The sequence below is a fragment of the Phodopus roborovskii genome, unplaced genomic scaffold, assembly GCF_943737965.1.
Source record: "Phodopus roborovskii unplaced genomic scaffold, PHOROB, whole genome shotgun sequence".
In the NCBI taxonomy this organism is placed as follows: Eukaryota; Metazoa; Chordata; class Mammalia; order Rodentia; family Cricetidae; genus Phodopus; species Phodopus roborovskii.
The window spans coordinates 6,151,514-6,167,054 of record NW_026126599.1 but is presented as its reverse complement, the minus strand read 5'-3'; the positions used below and the strand labels follow the sequence as shown (position 1 = coordinate 6,167,054).

The 15,541-nt window shown below is 42.6% G+C and overlaps 1 protein-coding gene across 3 annotated transcripts in view; it reads right to left on the bottom strand.

Moving 5' to 3' along the window:
- Positions 1-14,553, bottom strand: part of Lmtk2 (lemur tyrosine kinase 2) — an 81,737-nt gene extending 67,184 nt beyond the window's left edge. Inside the window, exon 1 of one of the 3 annotated variants that reach the window (XM_051205378.1) lies at positions 14,183-14,553. In XM_051205378.1, coding sequence (XP_051061335.1) covers positions 14,183-14,285 — 103 coding nt within the window. In that variant the 5' untranslated portion in view covers positions 14,286-14,553. The remainder of the gene's footprint in view (positions 1-14,182) is intronic. The other 2 variants (XM_051205377.1, XM_051205379.1) reach the window with 2 other exon arrangements.
- Positions 14,554-15,541: the final 988 nt, after the last annotated feature.

The following is a 15,541-nucleotide window of genomic DNA, read 5'->3' as shown; positions in this document are numbered from 1 at the left end:
CACTGGGGCTGGAAAAGATGGCTCAATGGTTAAGAGCATATGATGTTCTCCTGGAGGAGTTTGGTTCCAAGTACCCACATTGGGCAACTCCAGTTTCAGAGGATCTAACACACTCTTCTTCTGGCCTCTCAGGGTACCCACCACGAACATAAGGCATATAACTCAAATACACTTATAAAAATAAAAATTAAAAACAAATTAATTTATTCTTTTAGTGTTTTGGTTTCCTGATTTTTCAATATCACTTTTCTTTCATTATCTATGAAATTTTGATATGCTAGACATTGTATACAATTTTAATCCCAGCATTCAGGAGACAGTTTGAGGTTCACAGAGAGAGCTCCAAGCCACCCAGAGAAATACAGTAAAAATTTCAAGAGAGAGAGAGGGGAGGGAGGCAGAGAGTAAATACACACTTCAGTGCTTTTGAGTGGTAACGCCAAGTCACTCCTGGAGGACAGTGACTGGAGTTAGATTATGTGTCATACCTAACGAGCATAATGCTCATAGCACAAGGCAGCTCACCCTGGTGAACAGGGTGGTCTGAGTGTCAAGTCAATCAGGTAAAATTAGCTTTGAGTCAGCAACTTCAATCCCTGGATTTTTCATCTGTAAACTGAAATTTCAGTTCTAAAGTTCTATAGACAAGGACTCAAAATTTCAAACCTTTCTAAGTCTGCTGTGTTCTTATGGTTCATATTAGCTATGAGATGTTTAGTTACATATCCTTTTGTGTATGTATTAAATTCCTGTACATGCAGGTACACATGGAGTTCAGAGGTCCGTGTGGAGTGTCTTTCTCAATCCATTTCCCACCTTATTTTTAGAGACAAAGAGTCTCTTACTAAACCTGAACCACTCAGCTAGGTAGGCTGGCCAGGAAACTCCAGGACCCTCCCTAGCTCTGCCTCCCTAACACTGTGATTATTCGTGCCTATCACAGATGCTGACTTTTTCACATGGTTTCTGAGGATCAAATTCAGGTTCCCTTGCAGCAAGCACTGTGAGTCATCTCCTGTCTCCTTATGTTTTATTTTCTGCAAAGAAAACTAAGGTGAATTACAGATTTCTGGATAGTCCCAGTGCAACCTACAGTCTTTGGGTAGCATTTCCAGGGGGCTATTTTCGTAGCTTTGTTATTTTTTTCACTGCCTTACTAGCAATCAGCATCTGAGTGTTGGCTTTAATAACAGTCTGAGATAAAAGTCAAGTGAGGCTCTGCTGGGTAATCGACAGGCTGCATCTTTGGAGGGAACAGTTGCTGCCTAAAGAGAGCCAAGCTACAGTGGGGAATTCTGGGCAGAATACAGACAGAAAAAGCATTTCCTTTCTAAAGCAGCACAGGTTGGATTTATTGAAGAAAAATCTGCAATTGGTACAATACTTTAAATTTAGTAATTTTTTTTTTTTTTTTGGAGACAGGGTCTCAGTCAGTTGCTTAAGCTGGTCTGAAACTACTAGGTTTAAGCAAATCTCCTGCTTCAGCCTTCTGAGAATTTAAGCCTAGGGTTACTAATTTACACCACAATGCCTGGCTTTTGTGGCTCATCTGAGAAGTTTGTAGCTCATGAGAGGTTCACAACACCTCAGTTTTGCAATAAAAAGCTGAAGGCTGTCCACTATGGTGACACATGCCTATAATTCCAGCACTTAGAAGGCAGGAGCAGTATAACTGGTGCAAGATTGAGGCCAGCCTGGAATACAGCCAGACCGTGTCTCAAAAAAGAAAAAAAACAAAAAACAAAAGAAACAAAAAACAAAACAAAACAAAACAAAAAACCCTGCTCTATCAAAATTTACTATAAACCTTTGTCAGTAAATACTCCTACTCAAGGTATATATTTTGCTTTAAGAAAATTCAATGAGCCTATGATGCTCTTTTAATGACATCTAAGTGATTACACAATCATCTTTCTTTCCACTCATGAGAATCTTTTTGCCCAAGGCTAGAGAGATGGTTCACTGGTTAAGAGCTCATACTGATCTTGTATAGGGACCTGAGTTAGGTTCCTAGTTCCTATATCAACTCCAAGGGATTCAAAGTCTTTTCCCTTTTTGGGAACCTGCACTCACATGTATAGATTCCCATATAAATACACACACAGGTAATTAAAGACAACAAAAACAAATGTTAATAAAAACAATATTCTGAACCAGGCATGATGGCACACCCCTTTAACCTCAGCAAATGGAAGGCAGAAGCAGGCAGATCTCTTGAGCTTGAAGCCAGCCTGATCTATAGAATGAGTTCCAGGACGGCAAGAGCTGTTACACGGAAAATGCTGTCTCAAAAAACAAACAAAAAGAATATTTCAAGTTGGGAATGGTCATGTACTGCTTTAATCCAGCACTCCAGGAAACAGACAGATAGATCTCTGAATTCAAGCCCAGCCTATATAGGAGGGTTCCAAACCAGTAAGACCCTGTCTGGGGGGGGGGGGGGAGAAAGGGGGAGAGAAACACAGACAGACACAAAACAAAACATGAAACTGGTCACAAATCTTAGGCTGTTCCAAAATAAGTTGTCTTAGAAAAACCATAAAGGCTGGGTGATGATGGTGGTGCACCCCTTTAATCCCAGCACTTGGGAGGCAGAAGCAGATGGATCTCTAAGTTCAAGGCCAGTTTGATCTACAGAGCAAGTTCTAGGACAGCTGTGGCTATACAAAAATCCTGCTGGAAAAAAAGAGAGAGAGACAGAGAGAGCATAATAAATGAATCAAGGCATGGTGGTGCTCACCTTTAGTCCCAGCACTCAGGACCCAGAGACCACCCTGATCTAAGAGTGAGTTCCAGGATGACCATGCTACACAGAGAAACGTTGTCATCCCCCCACCCCCACCCAATACCCAAAGAAAGAAAAGAAAAACCATAAAGGCACCTACCACCAAGCCTGAGGATTTGAGTTCCATCCCCAGAACCCACATGGTAGAAGAAAAAGTCTTCTGACACATACTTCATAGCACCAGCCCTCTCTCCCTCTCTCCCTCCCCCCACCACACACACACACACACACACACACACACACACACACACACACACACAAGCACAGAAAATAAACTAACAAACATTTTTAAATTCAAGTTCTTCTCTTGCTTCCTTCAATCTGATCTGTTCAAACAAGCCCCAAACCCATTAGCTAACTCATGTGTTTTTGAATCTATACAGAATATTTATTTATACTAGGATGAGGGTGAGGAGAGGCAGCAGAAAATACTTTAAGTACAGGGTTTTTTAAAAACCTACAGATTTATGATTCCATGCTGTTGGTTAGTCTGGGTCCCCAACATCTGCAATTCTACAAATAAGTAGGTGACTCTGGTGCAAACAGGATCCTGTTTTATAAAAACATGGTCAACCCCCAATCAGCTCCAACAGAGCCTATCTGGAGCAGGGATTTACATAAAAATAAAAGAATTCTAGCAGTGAGGGGGGCACAAGTAAAACAAGACCGACCATAAATTTCAATGTGTTGCTGTGGTTTCAGCTACTATTTACTCTACTTTCTCATATGTCCAACATTTTCCATAATAAAAATGAAAAGCTCTAGAAACAGACTGAAGATTTGGGATGTAGCTGAGTTGGTGGAGTGACTACTTAGGACGCGTAAATCCTGGGTTCCATCCTAGCACATCTGCAATCCTAGGACTGAAAAGATGAAAACAGGAGGGTCAGAAGGGCTCAGCACCTACACTGAGCAACTCATAGCTGTCAATAATTCCAGGGAATCTGATGCCCTCTTCTGGCCTCCATTCTCATGCATGTGCAGCACACACCCAAAAATAACAATACAATCTTAAGAAAAAAAAATTCTAGAGATACTTGCCTTCACAAGAAGGTGGAACATACATTAATTCTACACACAGTAAATATGGACTGCAAACTTGGAGGAAAAGTAACTACAGTAGGAAAGGACCACCACAGGCAGGTGATCAGTGAGGGTTACACAAGTATATGGTATCACTGACCTGGTAAGAATGCTACTTTAATCTCTGTGATCTTCCTTCTAGTCCATAATCCTATCCTAATCAAGAAAGGAAGAAAAAAACAAAACAAAACAAAACAAAAGCACCCTCAAGCCAAGACTGTACAGTGAGCCTGTAATCCTAGCACATGGAAAGTGAAGGCAGAAAGACCTGAATGAAGTTCAGAGAACCAGACGCTCAAGGTCATCCTGCACTACAGAGTGAATTTGAGACCTTTTCTCATAAAAACACAGAAAGAAAAAATAAATGAATCAGACAAACCAGTTACAGAGCATTTAACAAAATACCTGTCCCAATCCATGTCAAAACTGTCAAAGACATTAAAAACAAGAAATAGACTTGAGAAGCCTAAGGAGACATGACATCTAAATGTAATGTTGGAGGTCACTGAAGACACAAAGCTCAGTAGCACAGAACTTGCCTAGTATGTGCAGCGAAGGTCCCATGTTCTATCTCCAGCATGAGGAGGGCAGACAGGGATGTGCTGTCTGAGGGAATACTAAGAAGCTTGAATTAACTGGCTCCTGGTTGGTACAAACGAATTAACTAGCCAGGCAGTGGTGGCATACACCTTTAATCCCAGCACTCAAGAGGCAGAGGCAGGTGGATCTCTGTGAGTTCAAGACAAGCCTGGTCTACAAGAGCAAGTTCCAGGACAGGCTCCAAAGCCACAGAGAAACCCTGTCTTGAAAAATCAAAACAAACAAACAAACAAAAAAAGCAATTGTACGAACTAATGTAAGGTGCTTACAGTAAGGAAAAGCAGGGAGTAGAAGTGTACCTAGCAGCACACACTAGGACCCAGGGTCCATCCCCAGTACCTGAAAACCAAACAAGCAACTTCACAAAGCCCTTCTCATATTCATGTTTAGAAAGTAATAAAAGCCAGGTGAAGTAGCATGCAGTTCTAATCCTAGCACTGAGGCAATGAAGATGGGCAGAAAGATGAGACTTACTGTCAAGACAGCTTAGCCTACATGCTAGTTCCAGGGCAATGAGAGACTTTATCTCAAGTGAAAAAGGTAGACAGTGCCTAAGAAACATCTGAGGTTGTCCTCTGGCCTGCACATACAGACACATACACATATGCATACTCACAAACAAATGTATCCTCATACACATCAACACTTGTGCACATAAACAAAAAGCAAAAGCAAATCACCACACTATAAATGGCCTCACTCCAGTTGAAAGTCAATGCTTGAAAACTCAGTGTGCAAAGAGTAAGATTCTGACTTCTATCACCTCCTATTATATGCAAACACTGCATCAGGGTTTGGGAAATTAAGGACTATCTTCATCCTCACCTACACATTGGACTTGAGCACCTTCAACCTGTGACCTGCTATACAAAGCACCCAGAAAAACCTACAACACTAGACACAGCCCTTGCAAGCCATCTGAAAGGACTTAACAATACAAAGGTCTGTGCTAAGTGCAAGTGCTAGACAGGTACAAGTAATCTATTCTTTTCTTTTCTTTTTTTTTTTACATATTGATCCCAGGTCCCTCTCCCTCCTGCTCTCTTTCCCTCTCTCCCACCCTCCCATGCCCCCCCACCTCCCTCCCCTCCCATCCTCCCCCCCATTCCACATGTAGGATGATGCCTTCCAGGAGAAGTCATCTAAACCTGTCAAGTCATTTGGAGTAGGGACTAGGCCTTCTCTCCTGCCTCTAGGGTAATCTATTCTCTTATTTGATCACATAGCCTACTAGTAAATTTTCCTTACTGCCTTCCATTTCTTGTAAACTTACATTATTTCAGTGTACAATTTATTTACTTTAAAATGTTTTGATGTACAAATGTGATCTTCAAGTGTCAAACTGAAATTTTAAAAGGGAAAAAAGTCAAAACCTAGAACAACATCCTTGGAATCCCCTCCTTACTGGGAGGGTGTCTGTCTTTTTGTGTGCTGTGTGGTGGGTGGGTACTTGTGTTCATGAGCGAGTGAGCTGTGCGTGTGCATGTGTGCGCGTGCGTGTGTGCGCGCACGCATTTCTGCTCTGAATAAAACTTGGCTAAGTAATAAGAAAAATAATCAAAATCTAAGTTGCAATGTTTTCAACCAGCAATCCATGGTTTACTGGGGTAAGAATCTCTAAGACCTGGACCATAACAAAGGATTTAGGAGGAAGTAGGGTTTATGAAGAGCTTTAAAAAGGAAGATGAGAATTTGCAGAGTATTTCGTAAACTATAAGCAGGGCAACCAAGTTCTTAAGAAAGTGCTGGGGAGATGGCTCAGTTGGTAAAGTGCTTCTTGCACAAGTACAAGGACCTGAGCTTGATCTTCAGCACTCATGCAAAACAGCCAGGCACTTGCAATACCAGCACCAGGGAGGCCCCTGGGGCTCACTGGCCAGCCAGCCTAGCCTACTTGGCAAGCTCCAGGTCAGTGAAAGATCCTGTCTCAAAAACAAGGTGGACAGCTCCTGAGGAACAACACTGGGGGTTGGTCCCTGTTTACACCCCCCACATACACACACATATATACCATGGTGGGGAAGGGAAGCTAGGTATACAACCAAAAGCCACAGAAGTGTAGAGTGCAGACAGGAAGAGCTCATAGCACACCAGATTGGTATCTACAAAATCGGGGCCAGATACAAGAAGCCAGGGGCTATTATAGCCACACTGCACAGTCCTGGCATGGTTTATTTGAATTGACAGTAACTTAAGCTTTTAAAAATATTAAAACAAATACAATTACATAGCAAAATGCAAAATCTGCCATACTGACAAATTTGAAATGTCATGCATTCCCCTACTCCAGCCAAGGTAAGGTCCAAGAGGATAGAGGATACAGGAGTAGCCAGAGGAGAATAAATGGCCACATTCAGGTGGGGTGGAGAGATGTCCACCATTCAGTTAGGTGTCTGGCCCCTTCACACAGCTCTCATTTCCCACTTGAGTCACAATAAAATCAAATGAGATGAGACTGCTGCACTATGCTAACCTTTGCCAACAAAAAACATTTTTAAAATACTGAGGTTATTTTTCTGATATGTCTGGGTTTTTTGTTGTTGGTTTTTTTTCTTTTCTTTTTCCTTTTTTTTTTTTTTTTGTGACAAATAATTGTAATGCCAAGGCATGGTTCCAAGTGAGTCACTTGTCACAATTTAAAATACATCATTGCAATATTTTTGTTCTGCCAACACACTGATTTTACCATATTTCCCTGGCTTTTTTTTTCCCCCCTCTCCTTTGCAGTTCTGGGAGGAGGGTTAAACTCAGGGTCTTAAACTCTACCAATGAGCTACAGTTCTAGCCCTTAGTTTTGAGTTGGGGGTCTTACTATATAGCTTAGGCTAGCTGGACCTCTCGATGTTGCCCAAGCTGAACTCCAATTTATGACCCTATGCCTCAACCTCATGGGTGGTAAAAATTATAGGTGTGCACCACTCATCTGGTTCCCTCATTTTCTTCTATATATTTTTATTAAAGTTTATTTTTATTATTTAAATATTATAGGAGTGTGTAACTGCATGTGGGTATGTGCACATGCATACAAACACCACCAGAGGCTAGAGGTACCAACTCCCTTGGGGCTGAAGTTAACAGACAGTTGTGAGGCACCTGATGTTGAGTGCTGGGCACTGAACTCAAGTCCTTTGGAAGAACAGCAGGTTCTTCCTCTACTTTGCTCTCAAAATAGTATCTTTACTTGAAGAGTCTTCACTTGAAGAATCTACACCCTAAACAGGCAGTATATTCCAGACAAGAACCACCAGTTCAACCTTTCCTCTACATCTTTCTTCACAACTGTGTAAATTTTGTTTTGTTTAGACAGGGTTTCCCTGTGTAGCATTGGAGCCTGTCCCAGAACTAGCTCTTGTAGACCAGGCTGGTCTTGAACTCACAGAGATCTGCCTGCCTCTATCTTCCAAGTGCTGGAACCAAAGGCATGCACCACCTATGAAAATAATTTTTATCACCTTTAATTTTTTTTTTTTTGGCAGGGAAGGACAATTTGAGGGAGTTTGTTTTCTCCTATCATGTGGGTACTGGGGATTGATCTTTAGGTCATTAGGCTTGGTGGCAGGCACCTTTATCTACTGAACCATCTTGCAGGCTCACAAATAAAACTTTTAAAGCATATAGCATAGCCAGTAAACTGCAAAAATTCATGGAGGTGGGGTTGGGGGGAGTATTTAAAACAGGAAGCATCAGCCCTGGGCTGCTTATTCCTCAGTCTGGCTTAACCATATAGTTTTTGGGGATACTTCAATAAAATATGCAACTGTGTTTGGGATTAAGAAAATTTAGATTGTTCATGGTTCCTTTAAGTAAATTAAAACCAGCAATTGTTCACTTGCAGGAGCTTTAGTCATCACAGAGCTTAAAAACAGGTTTATTACATAAAAGCAGACTAATTTAGATCATCCTAAAAATTTCTAGCATAGTTCCCCCAACAGAATGAACCTGAAGAACTATGCCAGCTCATACAGCCTGCATAAACCTATCAGATTGATTGATTCCCACCCTCCCTTTACAGGGTCTCTATCCACTAGACAGCAAGGTATTTTGAGTAACAGATTTTTCAAATCCAGTAAAAATAGATATTCCATGTTAAGCAACCACCGCTTCAGAGCTCCTCCTTTGGGCTATAGCTCAGTTGGTAGAGTACTAGCTTAGCATGCAAGAAGCCCTGGGTTCAGTCCCCAGCACCACATAAACCTGACCTTGGTGGCATATACCTCAGGACAGACAAGAGGATCAGACGTCCAAGGTAATCCTCCACTACAAAGCAAGTTTGATGCCAGCATGAGCTACATGAGATACTGTCTCAAAAAACAAGAAACAAACAAACAAACAAACAAAAAAAAACACAGTCTTGTTTCTTTGAAGCTATATCATTTGTGATTAGCTAACCCACCCAATTAGAAAAGAAATCTGAGGCAATGAAGAACTCTTCATTACCAAGTACAACATAAAGCAGACATGGGTGCACCATTACCATGTTACCCATTCACCCTTCCAACAACTATTTACAAAGATTTTATTTTTTTTTAAGATTTATTTCATTTTATATGTATGTGCACTATGTGCCCAAAGAAGCCAGAAGAGGAGACTAGATCCCATGGAACTAGAGTTACAGTTGGTTGTGAGCCGCCAAGTGGGTACTGGGAATGGAATGCAGGTCCTCTGAAAGTGCTAATACTTTAAACAGCTAAGCCATCTCTCCAGACCCTGTTTTTCTGTTGTTTGTTTGCTTAAAGTACTGAGTTCTTGGAAGCCAAAAGAGGGCAGATAACTGTCCCAAGATTTCTTTCTTTCCTTTTGCCTTTACAGTACTAAAGATTGAACCTAAAGTCTCCTGCATGCTTGGGCAAATGCCACTAAACTCTATCCCTAACCCCACCCAGTCCCTTCCTTTTTTAAGACAGGGCTTCACTATGTAGCCCCAGCTAGTGTGTAACCGAGGGTGACCTTGAACTCACAGAGATCAGGCCTGCATATACCTCTGAATGCTGAGGTTAAATGTGTGTGCATCATATCAGACCCCCTGCCCTTATTTTACTTTTCCAATTTAGAGACTGATTCTTAAGTTGTATAGGCTGGTCTTGAATTTAGGATCTTCCTGCCTTGGGCTCCTAGCCTGACCCATGACTTTAAAGCTAGTGAAAGAGAAGAGGAAGGAAGGCCTCATACCCAGGTCTAACTCAAAGCCCAGCTTCTGTCTAGGACATCATGTTCCCTCTACAATTGTTTCATGAATTTTACTCTCAACTGGACTGAAAAGTTCAATTCTTTTTGTCTATGTCCATCCACAAAAACTTTTTTTTTGGGGGGGGGGGACAGTTTCCTCAAGACAGTCTCTCTCTGTAGCCCTGGCTGTCCCAGGACTCTATAGACCAGGCTGGCCTCGAACTCAGAGATCTATTTGCTGCTGCTTCTCAGTGCTAGGATTAAAGGTGCGCATGCCACCACAACCACCACTGCTGCCACTTAGTCACAAAGACCCTTTTGAAGACTTATTTATTTTAACTGTTTCAGAACCTGGATATTCCCTTTTCACATGACAATGCCCTTTTTAAAATTATTATTATATGTACAGCTGTTATCAAAGTGACACAGCCCACAGGGGACAGAGAGGGCCCAAGGACTCTCCAAATTTCAAGAAAATGAATGGTCAGCACACTGATAACAGCAAGCTGTAAGGATTTGGTAACCTCATTGCTGAGCAGCTACAAAACTGGACAGACTTCTGATTATAGTGCAAAAAAGCGTATTTAGTGGCACAAAAGTGTCACCAAGTGAAAGCAATTAGAGCAATCCTAACCTAAATCCATTTGTAAGTCCAAAGTATTGAAGCCTATTGAGAAGCCTATTGAAAAATATTTATTTCTCAGAAGCTGTGAAAATTAATCACAAAGATTCAAACTTTGAAAAGCAATTACTTGATGGTAGGAATCTTGTTCGGGATACAAGTCTGTGTGCTTCATCTAAACTGAGAGCGCCACATTCAGAAGCCACATTTAATCAGTAGCTAAGTCCCACCGGCTTCCGTGATGGCCTTTATCTAGACCTGCAAAAAGCTTCCTCTATGCTCTGTGACCTAATATGCCACAGAACAATAGAAGTGGGTCTCCCTGTCTAACCACTACCCTAATGTGAACAAGGCATCATCGTTCGGAGGAATCATTCACATACACCACTATAGGATCTTTCTTTTCTTCCCACCCAGATTTATGCTGTAACTCCACAGGCTCCTACAAGTACACACACGTTTCCGAAAAATGATATGATAGCCATACAGAAAAGAACTGAGCTATATTTGGTCACGTAGCAGATTTGTGAAAATTGTATTTTCTCCCTTCCCCTAAGCTTCCCAGTGAGGCCCAGCAAGTTCTCAGTTTACATAACAGGGCTCATACAGCAGAATAGGGATCTTCAGGAAAAGGGACTCAGACAGGAGATAAATAAAAGGGCATCCTTCAAACACAGAGTGGCCCACAATAAAATTCAACATGCCTTCTGATCCACCAAGCACAGTGGCTGGTGCACCCATCATCTGCACTCCAGAAGTTAAGGTAGGCGGATCCATCCAGATTTGGTGGACAACCTTTGCTACCCAGCAAGACTCTGCCTCAAAAAACCCAAAACAACAACAAAACAAAATAAAAGGAAAACTTCCATGCACCAGGCAACTATTTACATAGTTTTACTATGAGTCAATGAGTAAACACCTTTCAACTTCCAATCCTGAGAATGACTCTGAATAACAAAGACATCTTTCATAAATTATTTCAATTTTTGAAGTTTATATATTTAAGAAGATGTCCTAATGAAGTCTATTACTTTTTATACTAACCTAAAAAGTTAATTCAAGAAATAAAGGGCTGGAGATGAGATGGAGAGAATGTTCAGCATTTAGGAACATAGGATGTTCTTCCAGAGGACCTGGGTTGGATTCCTAGCACCCACAAGGCTCCAGAGGATCTGACACCCTCCCTCTTTTGGCCTTCTCAAGCACCAAGCACCCACGTGATGCACAGACATTAGTGTAGGCAAATGCCCCCACACATAAATAAAAATTTTAAAAACAAAAGCTGAATTTTAAGTCACAGTTCCCCTGTTTCCCAAGCAAATAAATAGTCAACCAAAGGATAAAACATCACGTGTTTATTGTTGTTGCTGTTTTGTCTCTTTGAGACAAACCTCTCAATAGGTAGCCTTGACTGGCCTTGACCTCACTGTGTAACCTAACTATGTAGGTGGCCCTGATCCTTGCATTGATCCTCCTGCCTCTGCCTCCTGTGTGCTTGGATTACACCTATGCATCACAATACCTGTCTTCAAGTGTAGTTCCTAGCATATACACCCAACCTACTTCTGAGAACTGAGCTTTCTCCAAGGCACTATTAAACAGTCTGATCTTTCTAAAGAATAAGAGCAAGAAGGCAAAGGGGTCTATGCAATGGGCCTACCCTTACTGGGGAAGGATAGCCCTATCTTGTACAGGTTCCTAGATTATTAGACGCCCCAGTTATGTTTTCAAGGCATAGTTGCTCTTTTATCTGCCATGTATGTTCAAAACAGAGCCTTCTTTTGTAACTAGTGAGCTCATTAAATAGGATTAATCCAAAAGTTAATTTACTTGATCAAAGAATCTATCTCTTGATGGAGTGTTCCGCATGTGTGAGACCCTGGGTTCAATCCCTAGAACAGGGAAAGGGAGGGAGGAAAGGAGGGAGGGAGGGACAGAGACAGGGAATAAGGGATGGAAGGAAGAAGGGAGGGAGGAATAAAATCACAACCACTATCCCAGTTGCAATATCAATAAGCTATTTGGATGCAGGAATTTTCCACAAATCTATGTCTAAAATTTGATAATATATCATTTCCACACAGTTTAGCTTCAGATACCTGCTAATTCCTTGCCACACACATTTAAGCCACACAGCTGACCTCCAAGGATCAAAATATAAAAGAAAACATCTGCAAAACTTTATACAAATCACCCAGGCTTCATATATGTTAAAATCTGATTATTTCTATTCATGAGTTCATTTTTTTTTTTTTCTGGTTGCTTTGTTTTATGAGACCTCAACAAAACTCAGCACTCTAAAATTCCAGTCTGTATAAAATGAAATAAGAATAGAATAAAAGGCATAGAAGACAAGCAGATACACTTCATACACACATATATAAAATCTATTTTTCAAAATGCATAAAAATATTGAAAGGCACAAAGTCTTCTGGAAGTTTCTAGAATCCCCTTGACACACACTCTATCCGGTATCCTACTCTATTGTTAATTTCCTATTTAAGTGTCAGTATCTTTACATAGCAACCTTGCCATATAATCTTTCCCAGCTTTCCTGGTATTTTCTGCAATACCCATCCCAGCTGGCTGTCATCTCCTTCTGGTGGCATTCAGTTATCTTATCCATTAAATCCGAACACAGAAGTCATCAAGAAGATTTGGTTCTAAGACAACAGCAGAAACACAGTGCTACACTATATAATATAATGACATCACTTAATACTCAATTGAAGGACACTCAACGGCATAAAACCTGGTGTAGTTCTGGAAACCATGACATCTTTTTCACTGTAGATTTGTATGAAACACTTGAAGGTAGCTCTGCACTCAATATTATTCCAAAATAATCCTGGACCTCAGATGTATTCCAGACAGCTACAAAACCTAAATTGAACTGGAGGATGGGGAGGGGAGATCATACAACAAGGTCAATCTAAGACGGGGGCTTGGTCCCAACTACAACTTGGCTGTGTCACCCTGAGTATCTCTTTTGATTCCACTATCCTCAAAGCAAAAGATGAAGAAATTGGACTAAATTGTCCTTACAGTTGTTCCAACTTCTAAAGTTTTTTGAAAATGCAATACCTCCCTCTTCATTGAAAAGATACGCTGTAATGGTGGGACTTTAGTCTAGATTTTTTTTTTTCCTTAAAATTTCTGGGATGATTTCTTTGGCTAAGTTTTTTTTTTTTTAAATTTAACTCCAAATCAAAACTATATGCAGGAAATATGTAAGAGCTAAGAGCTGGAAAAGAGAATCGCTCACTGATGCCACTAAAACAGACATTTCAATTTCCCTCAGGCCAATTTGCCAATAGTTACTCAAAAGCTGCTACTCCAATCTTTGTCTTCCTAAAACAAAAATATGTATCGTCTCTCCCTTCTCATTCCGAAATTCACTCCGAATAATGATAAAAAATAAATAAACAAATAACCACAGCATCTAAAATCAATTTACAACTTTAGAACAAGTTTCGGGGAGCCAAGGAAACTCCGCACAGCTTCCCCGAATCACTGGTTTCATTTAAGGAATGACAAGAAAGGGTTCTTATTATAAGACGTGAGAAAAGCCACAACAGGCAGGTGACATCTGGGAAAAAGGAAGGAGTGCCGAGGACAGAAGCTTGAGGGACCTTTGGGCAACAAGTTTAGAGTGCGGGGGTAAAGAGTCCCCCAGGGATGTGGGGGAATCCGTCGCTGCCACCTCTCCTCGCGGTCTTCCCCAACCCCCACCGCGTCGCCGCGCCCCCGCCCCCCATCCCACGCCCCTGCGGCAAGAAATCTCCCTAGGATCGCTCGTTTCCCGCGGCCTCCTGCCCTCGGCAGGCCTCCGATCCATCGCTTAGGCGGTCAAACCCCGCAGGCCCGCCGTCCTCGCCACCGCCCCGCAAGACGCAGCGGCCCCGCAGCCCCCTGGCCCCGCTCACCGGCACCTGTTTGCGGAAGTGGCGCGGCCCGGGAACTGCCGACGGTCAAGAGGAGCAGCAGCAGCAGCACCGACGGCGGCGAGGAAGCCGGCGGCCCCGGCATCTCGTCCACCGCGCGGTCCCCCGGGGCCGGCTCTCGGGTCGCCGCCTTCAGTCAGTCAGTCCTCCGCGCTGCCTCAGCGACACCAGCGCCGGCTGCTTCGGGACACACGTCTCTTGGACCAAACGTCAACCTCGTTCCCGATCTGCATCCGCCGCTCTGGCCGTAGAATCATCATCATCCTTCCCGCCCGTGTGCGCCGCCGCCGCCGCCCCTCAACAGCAGCAACAGCAGCCACCCTGCGGAGCGGCGGGCCCAAGCTGCCGCGCTCCCGCCGCCATGATGGGCTGCGTCATGTGACGTAGGCGGAGGCGGGACGTCGTGATCGACACCCGGATCAGCCAATCGTCAATCCATACTGGCTCTGGAGGCTCCGCCCCTTCAGCTGGAGTAGACGAGGTAGAGATCGCTGCGCCCCCTGCAGACGGAGGAATGCGGCGTGGGCAGCAGGTAACACCGACAATTACTTTAAAATTTAAATTATAAGACTATATAAAGGCCATAAAAATTATTATAATTCAATCTGGGACTTTTTCCTCTCTTTCTTTTTAATTCTTTACTTGTTTTTATCAACACAGTTCTCGGTATCTTATCAGTCAAAACATAGACCAATTTTGCCTTCTTCATTTTTACTAATCAGAACTTTCCTATCCTCTTCACCTTAGGTTGACTCTCACATCCTATCAGATTTAGGGAGCTTTGAACTTTTTAAAATTTCAACTAAACAACAGACTGTTTCTGACTTCATTACCCACTGACGTAGCTAGAAAGCTCAAGCTGGCCCCTCTGCTAAGACAGCCAGCCCTTCCTGTCCCCTCTTGTTCACCTGGCAGATGCTCTTCCTTTCATTCGTCAAGACACACCTGGAATATGACTTCATCGATGAGGGTTTCTCACCAATCACACATGTAAGCACACACACACACACACAGAGACCTGAATCAAATGCCATGTTTTATTGCTCCTGTGACTGTAAGCCCCTTGAGGACAGTAGCCTCTCTTAGCCTGAAGTAGGTATCTCCTAAAGGAACTGTGCTAGGTGTTGGTGCTGGGTGTGAGGGGGCTGCAGCTTCCAGGTGGGGAAGAAGATGGCTAAAGAGATTACTTGCCTTGCTAGCATGAGGTCCTGAGTTCGATCCTCAGGACCCCACATAAAGAAAATCACATTTTGGTGAAGCATGCTTACTGGGGAGGCAGAACAAGATGCATCCTTGGGGTTTGCTGACAAGCCTAACGAGCCTGCTAGACAAGTTCCAGGC